This window comes from Marmota marmota, unplaced genomic scaffold, assembly GCF_001458135.2.
Source record: "Marmota marmota marmota unplaced genomic scaffold, marMar, whole genome shotgun sequence".
Taxonomy (NCBI): domain Eukaryota; kingdom Metazoa; phylum Chordata; class Mammalia; order Rodentia; family Sciuridae; genus Marmota; species Marmota marmota.
The window spans coordinates 7,238,376-7,260,553 of NW_026000169.1; the positions used below are offsets into that span (position 1 = coordinate 7,238,376).

General features: G+C 36.1%; 1 protein-coding gene and 1 pseudogene across 40 annotated transcripts in view; both read left to right on the top strand.

Moving 5' to 3' along the window:
* Window positions 1-21,158, top strand: part of Plekha5 (pleckstrin homology domain containing A5) — a 238,821-nt gene extending 217,663 nt beyond the window's left edge. For 35 of the 39 annotated variants that reach the window (XM_048787241.1, XM_048787256.1, XM_048787240.1 and 32 more), the window contains 7 exons: window positions 6,769-6,887; window positions 10,768-10,977; window positions 12,465-12,605; window positions 13,224-13,348; window positions 15,311-15,456; window positions 16,928-17,030; window positions 20,252-21,158. In XM_048787241.1, coding sequence (XP_048643198.1) covers window positions 6,769-6,887; window positions 10,768-10,977; window positions 12,465-12,605; window positions 13,224-13,348; window positions 15,311-15,456; window positions 16,928-17,022 — 836 coding nt within the window. In that variant the 3' untranslated portion in view covers window positions 17,023-17,030; window positions 20,252-21,158. The remainder of the gene's footprint in view (window positions 1-6,768; window positions 6,888-10,767; window positions 10,978-12,464; window positions 12,606-13,223; window positions 13,349-15,310; window positions 15,457-16,927; window positions 17,031-20,251) is intronic. The other 4 variants (XM_048787250.1, XM_048787266.1, XM_048787248.1 and 1 more) reach the window with 1 other exon arrangement.
* Window positions 13,933-14,516, top strand: LOC107152706 (annotated as a pseudogene). The gene has a single exon (XR_001504813.2). The product of XR_001504813.2 is annotated as a 40S ribosomal protein S15a-like (transcript).
* Window positions 21,159-22,178: the final 1,020 nt, after the last annotated feature.

Sequence of the window (22,178 nt, forward strand, 5' to 3'; positions counted from 1 at the left end):
ATTACAGGTGTGCACCACCAGACCCAGCAAAACTTGATATTTATATTTTTCTCATTCTCTTCCTAAATTTTATCTTCTCTTCATTGAAATCTTTGTTAATATTTTACTTTTCTATACATAAACTAAAAAGCCATAGTCTTATTTTTTATCATTTGATGTATATTATTATAGATATGTGGGGGAACTAGACTACAAGCAAAGGAAAATAATATTTTTGGTAATATGGCCAACTTCAACTTCAGCCAGTTCTCCAACAGTGTGTGATTACAAATGCAGACCAACGGCCTTTGGGGGGGGGGGGGCGGTTCAGGGATTGAACTCGGGGCATTCAACCACTAAGCCACCTCCCCAGCCCTTTTTTTTTTTAATTTCAAAAACAGGGTCTATGCTGAGTTGCTTAGCACCTCATTGCTGAGGCTGGCTTTGAACTCACAATCCTCCTGCCTCAGCCTCCCAAGCTGCTGGGATTACCGGCATGTTCCACTGTGCCCAGCCCAATACCATTTTTAATATCTTTTTCCTTGTTTTGGGGTTTGATTGTTTGTTTTAGAAACGTCAACCAATTGAGGAAAAATAAAGAAAGGAATACTCAGAGACCAATAATTATATGAGGATCTACAAGTTAAAGTGGAGCACTAGAGTCAGCTTTCATCTTATAACAGAACAAAGTTCAGAGCCTGAACATATTAGGAATCTTGTTAGGAAACATTGTCAAATAAAGTTGGACCCTTAGGGCTGGGGATGTGGCTCAAGCGGTAGCGCTCTCGCCTGGCATGCGTGCGGCCCGGGTTTGATCCTCAGCAATACATACAAATAAAGATGTTGTGTCCGCCGAAAACTAAAAAATAAATATTAAAATTCTCTCTTTCTCTCTCTCTCTCTCTCTCTAAAAAAAAAATTTATTAAAAAAAATAGTTGGACCCTTAAAAAGGACTATACTTTCAATGAAACTGGTTTGTTGTAGTTCATCCAAATGTAAAATTTCTGCCCATCAGAATAAGCGAAAATACTATCAATACATGTTTTGACAGAAACCTTATGTCCAGAGTATATAAACAACTCTCCAAATTACTAATAAAGACAATCAACCCAATAATAAATGAGCAAAAGATTTGGGCCCTTAACAAGTATGATATACAAATGATTAGTAAGTACACAAAAAAATTAGAACTTACTAATTGTAAAGCAAATGCAAATTGAATGCAATTTTAAACCATAATTCATACCCTCTAGAAAGGTTAAACTGAGACTGATACCAGCTGGTATTGGTTAGGATGTAAGACAATTAGAAGTCACACATTTCTGATGGAAGTATAAGATGGAACAACAGTTTGACAGTTTCTTATAAAGTTAAATATTCATCACTTACTGGCCTTTTGACTTAAGATCAAGTATAAATTTAGATATTCAGTTATCATATGATTTCCTATATATTTACCTAAGAAAAGTAAAGCCAGTGCGGTAGCACATGCTTTTAATTTCAGCAACTCAGGAGGCTGAGACAGGAGTATCCCAAGTTTAAGGCCAGACTAATCAACTTAGGAAGATCCTGTCTCAAAATAAAAAGGGGCTGGTGATGTAGGTTAGTGGTAGAGTGCCCCTAGGTTCAGTACACATGATACCATTTAAAAAAAAAAAAAAAAAAAACAGAAAAGAAAGGAAGGAGAAAGGGAAATAAGTAGGTGGAAACATCAATTTTAAGAAAGACTTATACCTTGTACATTTTATAATTGTATAGCAGCTTTAATTCACAATAGATAAAAACTGGAGATAACTGTGATTAATAAACTGATGTTCACACAGTGACATATTCCTCAGCAGTTAAATTACTCAGATATGTACAGCATGTATGAATCTTAGCAACACATAAATATCAAAATAAAGAATGTTGGGGCTGGGGTTGGGGCTCAGCGGTAGAGTGCTAACCTAGCATGGGCAAAGCCCTGGGTTTGATCCTCAGCACCACATAAAAATAAATAAATAAAATAAAGGCATTGTGTCTAACTACACCTAAGAAATAAAAAAAAAGAAAGAAAGATTGTTAAGTTAAAAGGAGCCTAACACAGGAGAAACATACTGTGTGGTTCCCTTTATAAAGTTTGAAAACAGGTAGAAGTAATCTATTAGTGATAAATATAGAAAAGTGTTTGCCTTTAGTAAAGGGTGGGATTGACAAACGACCTTTTTGGGGATGTATCTTGGTTGACATGATTACACAAGCTTGTATTTTTATCCAGATCTCATCAAACCAGGCGCAGTAGCACATGCCTATAATCCAGCAACTCAGGATGCTGAGGCAGCAAGATCACAAGTTTGAGGTTAGCCTCAGCAACTTAGCAAGGCCCTAAGCAACTTAGTGAGGCCCTGTCTTAAAATATAAAAAGGGCTGGGGATGTGGCTCAGTGATTAAGCACCCCTGGGTTCAATCCCCAGTACCCCAGAAAAGAAAAAAACCTCATTGGTTTCACACTGAAGATCTGTACTTTCAATATACATTTTTGTTTTTTTCAAAACTTGGGTCATTTGGTAAAGACTAATAATAACCAGGCGAGTTTTCCATTTACTGAATGTCAGTTAAGAGAGCTCTACGGTATTTTAGGTGGAAGGAATGTAATCAGATATGGTAGTCTAAGAAGGAATTAAAGTAGTAAATAAATGAGTAAACCTAAACAACATTGACTGTATATAACCCAAGTAAAAATGTATTTTTTCATGGCTGGGGATGTAGCTCAGTGGTATGGTACTTGCATTGTATACTCAAGGCTGTAGGCTCAATCCCCAGCACCACACACACACACACACACACGCACACACAAAGGTAATCTGGAACTTAAAAAGTTGTATTAAATAGTGGACAAAAGCAGCATAAAAATCAGAAGGAGGGGATTGGGCATATAGCTTAATGGTAGAGTACTTACCTCACATACACAAGGCCCTGGGTTCAATCCCCAGCACCACCAAAAAAAAAATCAGAAGGATGTTCATCGGTATTAATATAAGGGCTCTACTTTGTTCCAGAGGATAGTATCTTTACTAACTTTAGACTTTAATCAGTTTAAGTATACATGATTAGATATAAAATTAAAAGTTTCTCCAGCTTCCAAAGTAAAGAAACAGAAGGAAGGCAAAATAATCCAAAAGAAGAAAGAGGAGAAATTAGAAGATGGAAAAAATGCAAAGCCAAAATTAGATTAGCAGAAATAAATCTAAGTATATCAGAAATGACAACAGACTAAGCTGGGCAATGTTCCAACAACTTGGAAGACAAGGCAAAAAGATTACAAATTTAAGACCAACCTCAATAACTTAGCAAGATCTTGTATCAGAATAAAAAGAACTTGGATGTAGCTCAGTAATATAGCACTCCTGGGTCCAATCTCCAGTACCAACAACAAAAGAAATTATAACAAATTAAATCAAATGGGGCTGGGGATGTGGCTCAAGCGGTAGCGCACTCGCCTGGCATGCATGCCGCCCGGGTTCGATCCTCAGCACCACATACAAACAAAGATGTTGTGTCCGCCGAAAACTAAAAAACAAGTACTAAAATTCTCTCCCCCCGACCCTCTCTCTCTCTCTCTCTCTCTCTCTCTCTCTCTTCTCTCTCTATCTCTCTCTATCTCTCTCTCTCTATCTTTAATAAATAAATAAATAAAATTATTCACTTGAAATAACATTGTAAGACTGGGAATGTAGTGCAGTGATAGAGCACTTGCCTAGCATATTTGAGGCCTTAGGTTCAGTCCCCAATACCATAAAAATTAAGATTGTCAAACTGGATTAAATACAGCTATGTAGTGTTTATAAAAATCATCCAGAACATCATGTGTAAACACACACCTATTATCCTAGCTCCTCCGGAGGTTGAAGCAGGAAGATCACAAGTTTGAGGCCAGCCTTGGCAACTTGACAAGTCCTTATTTCAAAACAAATAGGGCTGAGGGTGTAACTCAGTGCTTGCCTAGCATGCTCAGCCCCGAGTTCAATTTCCAGTGCCACGAAAAACAAACAACAAAAAAACCCTCCAGCCAGGTATAATGGCACACAAACCTGTAATCCTGGAGCTCAATAGGCTGAGGCAGGAGAATCATAAGCTCTAGGCCAGTCTAAGCAATTTACTAAGACCCTGTCTCAGAATAATATTTTAAAACGGCTTGGGAATGTAGCTCGGTGGCAAAGTACCACTGTGTTGATCCCCAGTGCCAGACAATGAAAAAAATCCTGTAAAACTTAAAGCTACTAAAAATTGACTTGGGGTCACAGTACATACTGGGCATTGAACCCAGGATCACTTTACTCCTGAGCTACATCACCAGGTCTTTTTTTTATTCAAATGTGTGTGTGTGTGTGTGTGTGTGTGTGTGTGTGTGTTAAAATATGCAAAATGAAACGTATATTTTAGGAATTCAGAGGGTCATAGCCAATAGCCAACAACCCTTCTAACAAAAAATGGTTAGCAAGAAAAAAAGCATAACAGATTTATATGAGGATAGTTTTATAGTAAACCAAGCCTTCAAATTAAAGATACAAATGGTAAACTATCCATTTTTTTTGCTTAGGTTCAGTGAATCATGGACATCCTTGTAGAACTGTGGTTGGACAAAAAGAATGATCAAACAGTAATAAATGAGGGAGGTAGGGGGAACCTAGCAAGGCTTGTCTGTTCAGATTCTTCTTGGCCTCTTTGAGCAACATTCTTTCCTTCCAAATATGGAGCAACACCTTTTCCAGATGGAGATATTATGACTTACTCAAATATGTAACTGAGAATTTTTTTTTCTTTGCTAATATATGTTTAGGTTTTATGATTGACTTTGGGGAAAACAAGGGTTCTGGTTACTGTGATCTGTCTTAGGGAAGGGGAATTCTAGTTTCTAAGGCCTTCATTGAAGGAGAATTGAGGAATAAGAAACAGGAGGACAAGAAGAGAAAATTATTGCTTTTGAGACCTTTACTTTGGGGTATCATTTTCAGAGACTCAACGTTAGAAAGACATGTAATTCGGTAGCTATTATCTTCTGAAGAGAAAAGAAGAGATAAGATTAGGGAGAATTAAGAACAGGATTTTTTTTTTTTTTTAGTTGTGGATGGACATAATACCTTTATTATTTGTTTTTATTTTTATGTGGTGCCGGGCATCAAACCTAGTGCCTCACGCATGCTAGACAAGCGCTCTACTACTGAGCCACAACCCCAGCCCCAAGAACAGGTTTTAAAGGTAATGCTGGGAGAGTTTTTTGTTGTTGTTGTTTTTCTTTTTTTAGGTACTGGGGATTGAACCCAGGGGATAGTAACTACTGAGCCACATCCCCAGCCTTTTTTATTTTTATTTCAGACAGGGTCTTTCCTCACTAAGATGCTGAGGCTGGCTTTGAACTTTCGATCCTCCTGCCTCAGCCTCCCAAGCTGCTGGGATTACAGGTGTGTGCCACCACACCCAGCGGAATGGAAAACAGGAGGGCAAGAGTTATTCTGAGTTATAATTTATCTCATATATTCAGTTATAGAATTTATTCCTTTAAAAATAATTAAATAATTTATTCCTGCATATGTATTCTAAAACATTCTAAAATCAAAAACCAAAAGTCAAAACATACCAAACAACAGGGAATTTCTCTGATATAGTCAGTAAAAGGAATCATTCAGCCAAAAATCTGTTCAATATATTCCAACCTCTTATGGTCTAGTACTTTGCTTTATATTTGTATGAGCAGGAATCCATATTTTGGGTATGTATACCAGAGATGACATGAAAATGAAGTTGGGATCTTTGTGGTTAACCTGAACGTATTAGAAACCAAAGAGATAATTGTGATATGCAGCCCATGGTTCTGAGCGAATGGTAGATCCAGACTGAACTAGACATTGCAAAATAGGCAACAAAGTTCATGCAAGAATCATTATCAATTTCCAAATATCTAGCCAGGCATAGTGGCACACAGCTGTAATCCCAGTGACTTGGGAGGATGAGGCAGGAAGATCAGAAGTTTAAAACCAGACTCAGGGACTTAGCAAGACCCTTTCTCAAAAATAAAGAAAAGAATTGGGGGCTGGGCATTGTGCCACATGCCTATAATCCTAGCAGCTCCAGGAGATGAGGCAGGAGTTTTGCAAATTCAAAGCTAGCCTCAGAAACTTAGCAAGAACTGTCTCAAAATAAAAAATAAAAAGGGCTAGAGATGTGGCTCAGTGGTTAAGTGTCCATGGGTTCAATCCCCAGTACCAAACAAACGAAACAAAGCAAAACTTCCAAATATCCAATAGCTCGTTAATGAATAGTATCTATTATATCAAAAACCCCTACTTCCCTCTTCAGGAATTTGATCCACAGGACAGTAACAAATTGTTCAGTTGAATGGTGGGCCATAACTTTCATAATTTGTTTTATGTGAGTGCATTATACTAACTAGTTAAGATGATAATGGAGATGTACCATTGCAACAAAAAAGAGTATTTTATATATAGTTAATGATTTAATGTCATTTGTCAATCTGTAAAACTTTATTTGTAAATTTAACCCTAAATTTGTCTTGTAATGACTATCTTATGGCTCTTTTCAAATAATAAATTTGCCTTCTGATTGTAAAATCTTCCAGAGGGCTGGGGTGTAGCTCAGTGGTAGAGTGTTTGTCCACCATGTGCAAAGTTTAGTCCCAACAACACAGAAAATACACAATTAAATAAAAGCCACAGAAATTAAGTATATCAAAAGAAAGCCATGTTTATAAAATGATGTTTTATAGAACTTAATGCCATTTTAATTTTCAGGTTCCCACTTTCCTGTTGGAATAGTTCCTCCAAGAACAAAATCACCAACACCCGAATCTTCGACAATAGCTTCATATGTAACCTTGAGGAAAACTAAGAAGATGATGGATCTAAGAACGGTATTTAAGTAGAAATTAGCTTCTGGAAATTAGATTCTCAAGCATATCTATTGTTTTCTTTTATCTTTCTATTTATAGCCTTTTATCAGAATTCTATTTAGATACTCTAAGAAAAACTTGGTAATTTTTTCAATTACATTTACAGAATTAGCACCTCAGAGGACAGGCCTAATCAAGATATCTTTTTTTAATCAGCCTTCACATGTAGTCTCCAGTTTTATGGAATCTATTCTTTGTTGGTTGCCCTATACTTCATCCCTTAATACTAATAAGAATTTCCTTGATAAACCTGTCAGATATATCCTGAAGCCACTCAAAATTTAATGGATTTCCTAACTATCTTGAAGCTGCAGGGCCTTTTAGCTATTGTTGTTCTGAAGTTTGGTAATCCTCTGGTTACTCTGAAAAATGTGAATTGGGACAGGGAAATAAATCCTATATTTTACATTTTCATGTGAGACTCCTTTCATTCAGTCTGATTCTAAACCTATGTAATATTCTCAGGAAGATGCTGAGAATTCTTAACTACGTATCTCCTAAGTATTCTCTAGAGCTCTGGATTGCAAACTTTTACTTTTTATCTTTTTTTTTTTAATTTTTTAATATTTATTTTTTAGTTCTCGGCGGACACAACATCTTTGTTTGTATGTGGTGCTGAGGATCGAACCTGGGCCGCACGCATGCTAGGCGAGCGCGCTACCGCTTGAGCCACATCCCCAGCCCTTACTTTTTATCTTTATAAATAAGATAATTTTAGGGTATAAGACAAGACTGAGGGGCTGGGGTTTCGCTCAGTGCTAGCTAGAGTGCTTGCCTATCATGGGTGAGGCACTGGGTTTGATCCTCAGCACCACATAAAAATAAATAAAATAAATAAAAATAAAGGCATTGTGTCCACCTATAACTAAAAAAATTTTTTTTAAAAAAAGAAAAGACTGACATATATGGCTATTGAATGGTATTAGTGTAATGGCATATACATACATAAAGTATATGCCAAAAAAAAAAACTGATAAATTTATATACAAGGAACATAAACTAAGCATAGTAGCATACAGTTGTAATCTTAGTGACTCAGGAACCTGAGACAGGTGTATCTCAAAATCAAGTCCAGCCTGGAAAACTTAGCAAGACCTTGTCTCTCAAAATAAAAAAAAATAAAAAGGCCTGGAGATGTCACTTCATAGTAGAACACCCCTGGATTCAATCCCTAGTATGAATGGAAGAAAGGAAAGGAGGAAGGAGTTTCAATTAGTACAAAAATATAAAGACCTATAAAAATAATGATTATAGAATAAAAATCATAGCTATATATCAGTATGAACATTAGTGGTCATGGTTCTACAGTAGTATTAATTAAGAGAGGGAGGGGCAATTTTTATAAATTGGAAGGGTTGGAGGTTTTTTTGTTTGTTTTAATCGTAATGGTAAAATAGCAAATCAAGAGAAAAAGAAATATACAAAGCATATTGAAAGCAAACAGAAAGATTATAGTAGATGTTGTTTTATAATTATCTTAAATACTAGAAGAAAGACATATTTAACCCAAATACTGGAGGAAAAAAAATATGGGAGATTATGGGTATATAACCTTGACATAGGAAACGCCTTTATAAGTGATACTAGTGCCAAAAGAAAATGCTTTCAATGCATTTAACAGAAAAGTTCCATAATATTTGAGACACATCTATAAATTGCATTTATTGTTTATTTGTGGTGCTGGGGATCAAACCCAGAACATTGTACATGGTAGGCAAGTGCTATACCATTGAACTACATACCCAGCCCTTATAAATTTGTTGGTCTACATTTGTTTGTTTGTAATGGAAAATAATATAACAATAATATATAAACATGAAAAATGATCAACCACAATAATAATTTTTAAAATATGACTCTTTATTCTTTAGAAAGAATAAAGTAGTTGTGTACAGAACTTAACTTGGAGAAGGATGTTACAGTGTGACAACATTTTTGCATATCATGGAAAATATTTGGGACAAACATAAATTAGCTGCTACTAAAAATGATAGGAGCTGGACGTGGTAGTACAAACCTATAATCCCAGCAGCTCAGGATGCTGAGATAGAGGATCACAAGTTCAAGGCCAGCCTTAGAAACTTAACAAAATTCTGTACCAAAATAAAAAAAGGGCTAGGAATGTGACTTGATGGTTAATTTAGAGAATTAGCACTCAGAGGACAGACCTAATCAAGATATCTTATTATTAGGACAGACCTAATCCAGTGGTCAAGCACCCCTGGGTTCAATCCCTAGTACCAAAAAAAAAAATGAAAATTATAGGAAAATACTGCTAAAATGGTTAACTTTGCAATCATCTATTCTCTTCTACACATTAAGACTTTTTGTTTACCTTTTAGGTGTTTTTTTTTGTTTTGTTTTGTTTTGTAGCACTGGGAATTGAATCCAGAGTGGTTTACCACTGAACTACATGCTATATCTCCAGTCTTTTTTTTTTTTTTTTTGAGATAGGGTCTCCCAAAATTGCTGAGGCTGGCTTTAAACCTGTGTTTTATCTGCATCAAACTTCCTAAGTTTCTGGGATTATAGGAATGCATCACTGCATCTGGCCTCCTTTTAGTTTTTTGTTTTGTTTTGTTGTTTTGTTTTTTTTAGCTTTTTAAAACCCTTTATTTATCTAAAGTCCCAGCACTCCAAGAAGCTGAGTAAGAGGATTTCAAGTTAAGAGGCCAGGCTGGGCCTGGCGGTATATTTCTGTGATCCCAGCTACTGGGATACTGAGGCAGGAGGATCACAAGTTTGAGGCCAGCCTCAACATTTTAGCAAGATCATGACCAACATAGCAAGACCCTGTCAAAAATAAAAAAGACTTGAATTGTGTAGCTCAGTGGTAAAGTATCCCCTGGGTTCAATCCCCAATACAAAAAAAAAAAGAAAATCCACCAAGAAGTTATGAGACCACCCTGAGCAACTTAATGAGATCCTATAACTCAAAATTTTAAAAAGTTAAATTTAAAAATTTCAGCAGGCATGGTGAAGCATGCCTGGAATCCCAGAGGCTCAGGAGGCTGAAGCAGGAAGATCATGTATTCAAAGTCAGCCTTGGCAAAGGCGAGGTGCTAAGCAACTCAGTGAGACCCTGTCTCTAAATAAAATACAAAGTACAGCTGGGGATGTGAATCTCAGTGATCAAGTACCCCTGAGTTCAATCCCCGGTACGCCTCCAAAACAAAACAAAACAGAACAGAATTTAAAGAAAAGGGCTGAGGAGGTTGCTCAGTGGTTAAGCAGCCGTGGATTCAATCTCTGGTACAAAAAAAATAAGAGTAGAACCACCATATGACCCAGCTATGGTCCTGCGGTAAGCTTACTCCAGAGGAGCCATACCCTCTTACATTTTGATTTTTTTCAGCCAAGAAAATACATTCTCCATGCACACATACATACGTTCATGCTTCCCCTCTCACCCCCACCTTATATCTTCCTTTTTCTCTTCCTTTCCATTATTGATCATGCATCACCAATTATCTGTTAGGGATAAAATAACTTAATCTGTATTCTCGTGTTACTCTACTGACATTCAAAACCTCTCCATTTTTTTTTTTTTTTTCCTCAGTACTGGGATTGAACCCCTGGGCACTGTACCATTGAGCTACATCCCCAGTTCTGTTTTTAATTTTATGTTGAGACAGGGTCTCACTAAGTTGCTGATACTGGCCTCAAATTTGTAATCCTCTTGCCTTACCTCCCAAATTGCTGGGATTACAGGCATGTGCCTCTGCGCCCAGCTCCAGCTTCCACTTTTGATTATGAAAACAAGATAAGTACACTGTACAATATTGTTCATCATCCTTTGCAGAAGTTACTCTATGTTCATGTGTTTATTTTTAATTTCAAGGAAAGACCAAGAAGTGCAGTGGAACAGCTCTGTTTGGCAGAAAGTACTCGACCTAGGATGACTGTGGAAGAACAAATGGAAAGAATAAGAAGACATCAGCAAGCATGCCTAAGGGAAAAGAAGAAAGGATTAAATGTTATTGGTGCTTTAGACCAGTCACCCCTACAAAGTCCTTCTAATTTAAGGGATAATCCATTCAGGGTTACTCAGGTACATCAGCTGCTTTTGGTTATTCTTGTGTATAAATCTAAAAATCACTTGTATTTTAATGTTACGTGATTAATGAGTTTCTGAAGATCTACAGTATAGTTTTGGGGGGTTGTTTTTGTTTTCAGGGGGTACTGAGGATTGAACCCAGGGGTGCTTTACCACTATGCTATATCCACAGCTCTTTTTATTTTTAATTTTGAGATGGTAGTCTTGCTAAGTTGCTTAGGACCTTGCTAAATTGCTGAGGCTATATTGTGTCTTGATCCTCCTGCCTCAGCCTCCCAAATCACTAGGATTATAGGTGCATACCACTACACCCAGCTTAAATAGTTATTTTGTATTTTATAATTCTTATAGTAGTAAGATGAGACAACTTATTAAAATGAAAATAACACTGGGCTGAAAGAGACCAGAGCCAAAATATTCCTTGGATACTCAGGTATCTGTTTGGATTTTATCTTTTTAACTGTAATCTACTGATATAACCTTAACCATATACTACACATATTTCTCTGTGTCCTAATTTATTATGAACTAAATTGTAGCAGGAAGCTGGGTACAGTGGTACACATCTGTAATTCCAGTGACTTGGGAGGCTGAAGCAGCAGGATTGCAAGTTCAAAGTCAAGCCAACTTGGGCAGCTGGCAAGACCCTGTCTCAAAAAAGGGACTGGGGATGTAGCTCAGTGGTAAAGTGCCCCTGGGTTCAATTCCCAGTACCCAAAAAATAAATAAATAAACTACAGCAGGAAAGGACTTCTAAATAGACAATCTAAGTCAGCTATTTTTCTCATGTCAGTTTTAACCTTATAAAATGTCACCATTCCATTTTCTTTGTTTCAAATTTCCCCTCTTCATAAATATGAATGGAAATGGCAGTCTAGTGGTCTTTTCAGTAGCTTCTATATGGCCTATCTCTATTAGTAGACAGTGGTCACCTATGGGTAGAGTTCCTATACAGTGGCATAAACTAGATACATCAGCAGAAAGTGCTTCCCTGACCTAATAGACATCCACTTTCTATGTAATCAAAAACAGGCCTTGCTAATGGAAAACAAACAAACTGACAGTTGAATAATAACACATTTTACAAATTACAAAGTAGGTGGTTTAAGAGATAGGCTGGGTGTGATGATGCCTGTAATCCCAGCTATTCCAGAGGCTAAGGTAGGAGGACTGCATTACCAGGCCAGCCTGGGCAACTTAATTAGACCCTACCTCAAATTTAAAAAATTTTTAAAGGCTACAGATGTAATTGACTAAAGCACCTCTGGGTTCAATCCCCAGTGCTAGGGATGAAAAAGAAAATAGAAGTGGAGAAAAAAAATGTATGTTTCCTTTGTTGATTTTCATAGAAAACTTCCCTGTGAATAGAGTCCAGCTTTGTTTTTATTTTTGTTGTTCTGGTTAGTCTGTTTGAAAACTAACACACAATAAAATGCATGCAAGCACAGTATGAATTTAACAGTGCTATATCTTTTGGGCAGATTCGAAGGAAGGATGATAATGTTAAGGAATTGGATGCTGTTCATAGACAAAATGATATAAAGACCAACCATGAAACTCCTGCAACAGAAAGTGTTCAACTGAAAGAAGATGATCCTCAAAATATGGATATCAGCAAAGAGGTAGAGATGATTTTAGGATTTATATTCCAAAGGGATAAATTTTTTAAGATTAGATCAAGTGGTATGATTAAATAAAGTATTCCTTTTAGTTATAGAAGCCATATATCTAAATGAAATTATAGGTTTTCTTTAATTGATATATAGACCCATAAAAATATATTGAAAATTTTAAATATAAATTACTGGGCATGGGTTCATGCATCTGTAATCCTAGCTAGTCCTGAGACTGAAGTAGGAGGATCAAAAGTTTGAGGCCAGCCTGGAAAATTTAGGTAGACCCTGTTTTAAAATAAAAATGAAAACGGCTGGAGATACAGCTTAGTGGTATGACACCCTGGGTTTAATCCCAGTAACACCAAAAAAAAGAATCCATAGTACTAGAATAAATTGCTACTAATCCAATCAAAGAATATTGTATCCCAGCAGCTCAGTCTTAGCAGTGTGTAGAATGTTAATTTTTTAATAGAGTTAAATTTCAATTTGTTGTCAGTAAATATTCAATATAGGGTACAATTTGGGGGGATAATTTTTTTAATAAGCATTTTGGAATCATTTTAAATTTTTTAAAGTCAAATGTAAGAATGCTTTGAAAAGAAAAATTTTCTTCTTATTCTGTAGTTTAAAAGAACTGAAAATGTTTTTTATGAAATACTTTTCACACCTGAGCCAAATGGAATAAATTCTGAGGAAGCAATGGATAAAGAGAGGAACAAAGAAAAAATATCTGAGGATATTACATACAGGTAATAATTTAGAAAAACAAAGAAATTATTTATAAAACTGTATACCTGCTTACAAATGATACACTAAAGAGTTGAAAATATTGAATTCTAGTCCCACCTTAGCTGCTTAGGAGCTATAGGATTTTGAGCAACTTACATAATCTTCTCAAGCTGCAGGCCCTTCACTTGTAAAACACCAATAGGAAAATACATTTATAGCGCTCAACGCTATGCTTAGCATGCAGGGAAATAGTCACTAAACAATACCTTTAAAAAATAATGCCAGTCAGGCTTGGTAGCACAGGTCTATAAGGGAGGCTAAGGGAGAAGGGTCACAAGTTTCGTGCCAGCCTGGGCAACTTAGGAAGAACTGGTCTCAAAATAAAAAATTCAAAGGGCTAGAGATATAGGTCAGTGGTAGCACACCCCTGGGTTCAATCCCCAGTACCACAAAAAATAAGGATGTTGGGGCTGAGGTTATGGCTCAGCAGTAGAGCGCTCGCCCCGCATTTGCAAGGCCCTGGGTTCGATCCTCAGCCCCACATAAAAATAAATAAATAAATGTTAAAAAAATAAAAATAAGATAAGGATGCCAGCACTGGGTTTGTGACTCAGTGATAGAGCCACTTGCCTAGCATGTGTGAAACCCTGGGTTTGATCCCCAGCACTGCACAATTAGTAACAATAATAATAATACTCTTTCCACCATCTTCTCGTGCCACCATAATAGTGCGCATGAACGTCCTGGCTGATGCTCTCAAGAGTATCAACAATGCCAAAAAGAGAGGCAAAATGCCAGGTCCTTATTAGGCTGTGCTCCAAAGTCATTGTCCGGTTTCTAACTGTGATGATGAAGCATGGTTACATTGGCGAATTTGAAATCATTGATGATCACAGAGCTGGGAAAATTGTTGTCAACCTCACAGGCAGGTTAAACAAGTGTGGAGTGATAAGCCCCAGATTTGATGTGCAGCTCAAAGACCTAAAAAAATGGCAGAATAATCTGCTCCCATCCCGTCAGTTTGGTTTCATTGTATTGACAACCTCTGCTGGCATCATGGACCATGAAGAAGCAAGACAAAAACACACAGGAGGAAAAATCCTGGGATTCTTTTTCTAGGGATGTAAAACATACATATAATAAAATGCCTCAGTGGACACTCCTTCTAAAATAATAATAATAAAATAATGTCAAATGACAGCTTAAGCTATAGCAAAGTTAAGTACCTCAACACTGTCTGTGAAATGATAGACACTAATCAGAAGACTAGGTTGTCTGAGAGTCCCAAAGACAATGGTGATTTTCTTTTATTTTTTGGCAACATTCCTTAACTTGCCCCTTTATATTTTTTGGAGAGAGGGTCTTGCTAAGTTGCTAAGGTTGGCCTTGAACTTGCAGGCCTCTGCATTAGCCTCCAGAGTCACTGGGGTTACAGGTGTATGCCAGTGCACCTGGCAGTAGCTATACCTTTATTTCTTCAATGCCTAGCAAGATTGAATTTGAAAAGTGTTTGGCCGTGTCTGCTAAGAAAAGTATCTGTGCCAAGTCAGGCATAGTGATGCATGCTAAAGCAGGAGAATTGCAAGTTTGAGACCAGTCTCACAACATAGCAAGACCCTGTCTCAAAATAAAAAAGGGCTAGGGATGTGGCCCAGTGGTAAATCCCTCTGGATTCAATCCCCAGAGGGAAAAAACAAGTTTGGAGATTGGGGGATTTAAATGAAACAAGATTGGCAAAGTATAGGTAATTATTAAACTTGAAGTAGCAAATTTCATTTTATTATTTGCTCTAATCTTTTTATGTTTGGAGTTTCCTAGAAAGAGAAAAAAAAATGAGATCAGTTACAAATGTTAACATTTGTTAAATATATCTAAGTGGTGGCATCCAGTCTGAGTAGTTAGAATTTTCTCAATAAGAAACTGGAAGAAAAAAATTAATTGTATTCTAAGTAAATTATAAAATAACAATCTGTTTTCATTAGCTCTCAAGATGAGACACAGATCACAAATCATAAGCCAGAAGCCCATACTGAAGAAGATACAAAGAACAATATTCATGAGCAGGAAGAAACTGTTATTTCATATGAACCAACTCCGGAGCTTTCTAGAGAAAATGAAACAATGGCAGGTAGATACTACATGTTTTATGATTTTCTTACCTATATCACTTAGAAAGCAAAGTGCATAGGAATTCTAATTTTTTTAATTGTCACTGGCCACTTGGATATTGTATGACAGGTATGATTCAAAGTGTATGAACTTCTAAACTTGTTTTGCTGAACTTCTAAATTTATTTTTCCATATGGATATTGTAACAAGGGAGCCACTCAAGAACAGTGACTGCAGATTAATGAACCTTTTCCTTCCCACTTACATATTCATGAAGGGTGTATTTGGACAAAGGAAGAAAGGTAACCCCTGCCACTGAGTCTGCTCTGGCTTAAGAATTGGCTCACTGATTTGATTTTAGTTTTTAATCATAATATATGGTAAACTTTTTCTAATGAGAAGATCCCGCAGTACTTAAAATTTACCTATTCTAAGGACTAGTCTCTGAGAGTTCACAAACTTGACACTTTGGGAAATGTGGACAATTATACATTTAAAGCAGTAGAATGGATGTGTTTACTCTAGCCCCAACCATAATCCACATCTGGATTTTTTTCTGATAGTAGAAAAAAATCATTCATATCATATTACAAAATAAATTATTTTTTCTATACTATGTGCTCTCATTCCCTCCCCCACCCTCTCTTAGTGGAGATGGGGTGCAGTGGTGGGGTTTAAACCCAAGTGCCTTGAGCATGATAGGCAAGCACTGAGCTGTTTACCAGTAAGCCACATCTTGACGCTGCCATTATATTTTTTAGACTCTTCGTAAATATTTTTTTCTTTCTTTTCCTTCGTTATGGTTTCTAGAGGGTGAGAGTGAAGGGTAGGATCATAGCACTAGTGAATATTTTTAACTTTCTATCTTTACTTCATAACAAAGAAAATCATTCTTTATAATCCTCCTCTCCGTAACTCCTACCCTTTTGTGGAAAGATAAGAATAATGTAATTCAGGACTATTCTTTCTAGGAAAAGTATAAAATTCTGGGCAGAGCATTTTTTCTTTTATATACATAGAACATGCATATGTATGTCATCAGTCCTGTTCCCTTGTAACAAATATTAACCACTGTCTCCTTTACCTTTACCACTTAAAAGACAACATGCACAAGAGTTGTACTTTTGTAATTGTTACTGACCACTTGGTTATTGGGTAGCAGGCCTGATTCAGAGAATTAAACTTATAACTTTTTAAGTCTCTGTAGTATCTAGCTGCATGAACTAGAAAAGACTCAACAGAACCATGGACAGACACCTGAAATCTAACCTCACAAGAAAAAGAATGAATTTTAAACTAGGCTGCAGGAGACATTTTATACTGAATATTCCAGTTGCCTTATTAGAAAATCATAACAGAACCCACAAACAGTTATTACTTCCTCCCCAGTAAATGTTCTGATTGTTGTGGGATCACAGCATCAAGATTTACTTCTCCAAATGTATTTTAAAGATACTTATTTTCTCATATGTTTTCTTGGTGTGTTTTAGTGAAAAGTCTGTCCCCGTCTCCTGAGTCCTCAGCATCGCCAGTTCCATCCACTCAGCCGCAGCTCACAGAAGGATCACATTTCATGTGTGTGTAGTCTCAGAAGTATGTCATTTCCCTTCATATTAGTGGTTTACTGTTAAAGAGTGTTTTACTTGAATTTTATTCATCTGTTGTTTAGTAAAAATATTTGGGATTAATTCTGGACTCTGCATTAGGGATAATTAGCAGATAAAGAGGCCATGTGTTTAAACCATGGCCAGTAACTCGGATTTTGAACATTGCCCCCTTCTAATGATTTGCTTTGTGACAGCATTTTCTCTCTTATTTTATCATCCATAAAAGCAGCAAAATTTGGAGGGAATGGTCTGTGCCAAAACAAGCTTCACAGTATCATGCAGCTGTGCTCCTATGGAACATTCCTTTGCATAGTCACATCTGAGAATGCTGTTAAGGAATTACATGTCGATCATGTAATGTTTTTTAATTAATGTGGCATATCTATCTAATTGGAATTTGTTAATTATTTTAAGGACAAAAATTGTTTATGATTCAGCCAACTTGATAGAATTTTAAGAGCTATTAAATCTAGTTGAGATCTATTAGAAATTATTTCTAAATAATGAATTAATTTAAATCAAGGTAGCAACTGAAAAAGACACAGATGGGGACAGGGAGAAGGAGGAAACCTTTCTTAAACAATGTTCCTAATTTTTTTTATCTTTATAGACAGTTATTATATGTATAATTATACAAAATTATACACATACAAATAGACATTTTTTTCTTCGGTAAAACTGTGAGATACAGAGTGAGCATCTTAGCCTTGTCTTTTTTCTCACAGTATATACCATGTCTAGTAATTTTTGGTGCTTTAAAATTACCACCAATTTCTGTTAACCAGTTATAAGCAGCAAAAACAGACATTCTGAGCATTATTACCAACATCTTCTTTGAATTTTACATTCTCAAAATAAATTATTACATTTACTTACTTGCCTAAGTGCTTATTTTCTGGAATCTACTTCCATTTATGATTTTAATTAAAGCAGCTTTAATCTTTCTCCTTTTTTTTCTTCTTTTCTTTAAATATTTGTTTAGTTGTAGATGGACACGATACCTTTGCTTTATTTTTATGTGGTGTGGGGGATTGAACCCAGTGCCTCACTCATGCTAGGCAAGCGCTCTACCACTGAGCCACAGCCCTGTCCTTTTTTTCAACCAGAAAAATTTATGTTGTCTTATCATGTTTAAAATTTTTATTATGTTTACCTGGAGCCTAGAAGAGCCTTTTGTTTGTTGTCTGGCTGTGCAGGTTTCAAGTGCTTGCTAAAATTACAGATGGCCTATGTCTTGCCTCATTCCCTCACAATTTTTTTTTTAATTGGTTGCTCAAAACATTACAATGATCTTAACATATCATATATCATACATTTGATTCAAATGGGGTATGAATTCTTATTTTTCCCACGTGTACAGATTGCAGGATCACATTGGTTATACAGCCACGTTTATACATACTGCCATACTAGTGTCTGTTGTATTCTGCTGCCTTTCCTATTCCCCCTCCCCTCCCCTCCCATCATTTCTCTCTACCCCATCTACTGTAATTCATTTCTCTCTTTTTTTTCCCCTTTCCCCTCACATCCTCTTATATGTAATTTTGTATAACAATGAGGGTCTCCTTCCATCTTCCGTGCAATTCCCCTTCTTTCTCCCATTCCCTCCCACCTCTCGTCCCTGCTTAATGGTAATCTTCTTCTTATGCTCTTCCTCCCTGCTCTGTTTTGAGTCACCCTCCTTATATCAAAGAAGACATTCAGCATTTGTTTTTTAGGGAATGGCTAACTTCACTTAGCATAATCTGCTCTAATGCCATCCATTTCCCTGCAAATGCCATGATTTTGTTATTTTTTAGTGCAGAGTAATATTCCATTGTGTATAAATGCCACATTTTTTTTATCCATTCAGCTATTGAAGGGCATCTAGGTTGGTTCCACAGTCTAGCTATTGTGAATTGTGCTGCTATGAACATTGATGTAGCTGTATCCCTGTAGTATGCTCTTTTTAGGTCTTTTGGGAATAGTCCGAGAAGGGGAATAGCTGGGTCAAATGGTGGTTCCATTCCCAGCTTTCCAAGGAATCTCCATACTACTTTCCAAATTGGCCGCACCAATTTGCAGTCCCACCAGCAATGTACAAGTGTACCCTTTTCCCCACATCCTCGCCAGCATTTGTTGTTGTTTGACTTCATAATGGCTGCCTTTCTTACTGGAGTGAGATGGTATCTTAGGGTGGTTTTGATTTGCATTTCTCCAATTGCTAGAGATGGTGAACTGGAGTGAGATGGTATCTTAGGGTGGTTTTGATTTGCATTTCTCTAATTGCTAGAGATGGTGAGCATTTTTTGTGTGTGTATTTGTTGATTGATTATATATCCTTCTCAGAGAAGTGTCTGTTCAGATCCTTGGCCCATTTGTTGATTGGGTTATTTGTTTTCTTATTGTTTACAAATTTTTAACTTAAACTTTAGAATTAAAGCAACTGGTGGCAGAATAAAATCCAACAAAGGAAAAATTAACATGATGTTCACTTAATTTCTTCAACATAAAGAGTTAGTAGGTGGTATCTATGTATCTTAGTAAAGAAATGTGCATTAAGAGCCATTCATATTATTTTTTGATTTTATGAACAGGTTACATTTCATTTTATACAGACCTTTTTGATAATAAAGAATGTTCAGAGTTAAAACTCCAGTACATTTCCAAGTTCCTGGAGTTGTTACTGCATTTTATTTTGTTTAATTTTTATCCCAAGAGCCTATGGCATTACATACTAGAATGAGACACAACTGTTGCCAGATACCTTCTGGTGTCTTTGTCATGCAGCTACCACAAACAACTAGTGGCACAAAAACTCATATAGTACTTTATGTTCTCCCATTGTACATAAGTCATCTTTCTGAACTAGTCATTTTGGCAAGACTCAGAAAGCTTTACAAATGATATTGCTATATAGATGGCTCAATATATTATTACATATTTTATGAAAGTTATGCAAACCTTTGTTTATTTTGTCGATCTTTGGATTCAGCAACAAATGTGGATACATTTTTTTATTTTGACTTGCTTTAATTGCATTATGTTTTTTCACTGTGAATTAGGCTTATGGAAATAAAGAAAAATGGCCTTTAACTGTATTATGTTTTAGAATTTTCATGGCCATGCTTGTCAGTTCTATTGTTATATCCTTGTGAGGTACTTTGGGACATGGTCATTCATCAGCTTTGCAGGTGTCAAAGTAATTTCCCCTTTCTTATTTTTCAGCTATACTGACTTCTGTTGAAACCAGTCACAGCTAAAGACGTGGACCTTTGGCAATGTAAGAAGATATTGTACAGTATATTTTAAATCTATGAAATTCATAGTTTTTGATGCTTTCAACCACAGAGCATCATTTTACCACTTCTGGAAAATGTTATTCCAAAACAGCTTTAATGGCCCATATGTACACTCCATAATCTCAAGGTTATCATTCTGACACCAGCTTGCTGCTATGATTTCAGAGCACATAAGTAAAGGTGCTTTTTAATGTGCAGTCTATAGAAAGAGCTTACTTAGTTGCTGATTTTCAGATTTTGATGTTTCTTAAGTCTAAGTGAATTTATATTTCTTTTTGCTTTTCAGTACATAAAGTTACTTATTATTTCAAGTGAGACTTGCTTTTCTTTCTTTTTCCTTTCTTTTTTTTCCTTTCTTTCTGATTTTGGATACTGCAGTGCTTTGTTTCACACTTGATTTGTAAAAATTTTATATATATATATATATATATATATATATTTAAAATATGCCATTTTATTATTGCTAAGTGAAGTATGTCCTGTTTTCTGCTATAATTCTTTCTCAGTCAGATTGCAATGTCAGCAGTTACTGCCACACTCTTGTCAGCTTAAACACAAATGTTATCGCTTACCTTTTCTTAAAAAAAAAAAAAAATTAAAAGTGTAGGTATTTTGAAGTACTGGACTTATACTTCATTGGAATAGATGTGTATAGCAATAAGCAGGTTTCCAAATCCAGTACTTAGTTTGTGTACAAATGTAATTATGTTCATTGTGTATATATTATGCAATGAGCACTTGTAATGTATTAAAGGCTACTTCCTATTGTTTAAATGCAAATGTTCATATCTCATTTCTTTTTTATCATGTTAAATAAATGTTGATGTTCTTAAGTCATTTGTGTTAGAATTTTTTTTTTTCCACTAAAATGAAAAGTCTTGAGAGTTGGGGATGCGACTCAGAGTAAAGCACTTTGCCTCTCATGCACAAGGCCCTGGGTTCAATCCACAGCACCAGAAAGAGATAGTGGGGGGGAGTCTTGAGATTTAAGAGACTTCTCAAAGAAAAAGTAGTCTTTTAATCTTATTATCCTAGACAGTATCATAAAAGAACCTTGTCTGTCCAACCTTCCCATGTCAAAATTGAGGGAACTTGATGCCCAAAGTGATAAATTGGCTTGCTGGCCATAACCATGTTACAATTATTGACAGGATTTGGGGTAACATAATTTTTCTTACTTTTCCTCCTAAATCTATCAGCTCATCACCAATGGGCAAATTTATATTTATGAATTCTTCTACAATATTTCAATTTGTTTCCAAGTTTTAAAAAGTGATTTCAAGCATCTATCTGCAGGCCTTCTCTGCTTAGGGACTGGACTTTGAGAGGGGTCTGTAGAGTAGAAAGGGCTATTTCTCTGACACGGGTAATTAGAAACCGTTTCATCATAAGTGAGACTCAGAGATCTTTTCTTTTACAATACATTCTTTGCAGATGTTCACGCTCTTCAGAATCAATTACATTTTCTTTCCTTTGTAACCTTTTATGCATGCTTTATATTATTCCCAGAGTACAAGGAAATTTGATGCTTCTGGATTCCTGTATGGAGTGGCTCAAACCAAATTGGCACTGGTCAGTCTCCACTCTCCACCCCCACTTCATGTTATACTAAAGAGGATTTAGATTTGATACGAAATGCAGATGTATAAAAATTTATCTGCTCCTAAAGGAAACATTCAAGATGAAATGCAAAGAGTCTAGATTGCAGGAGATAAATGAAAACAGAATGAAAGGAGAATGTTTACTTTTCTTATTATTAAAAGGTAAAATATATATATATATATATATAAAGAAGTCTTCTCAGATTATTATTTTCCCTTAATCTTGGCACCCTTTTTTTGGGGGGGGGGGGT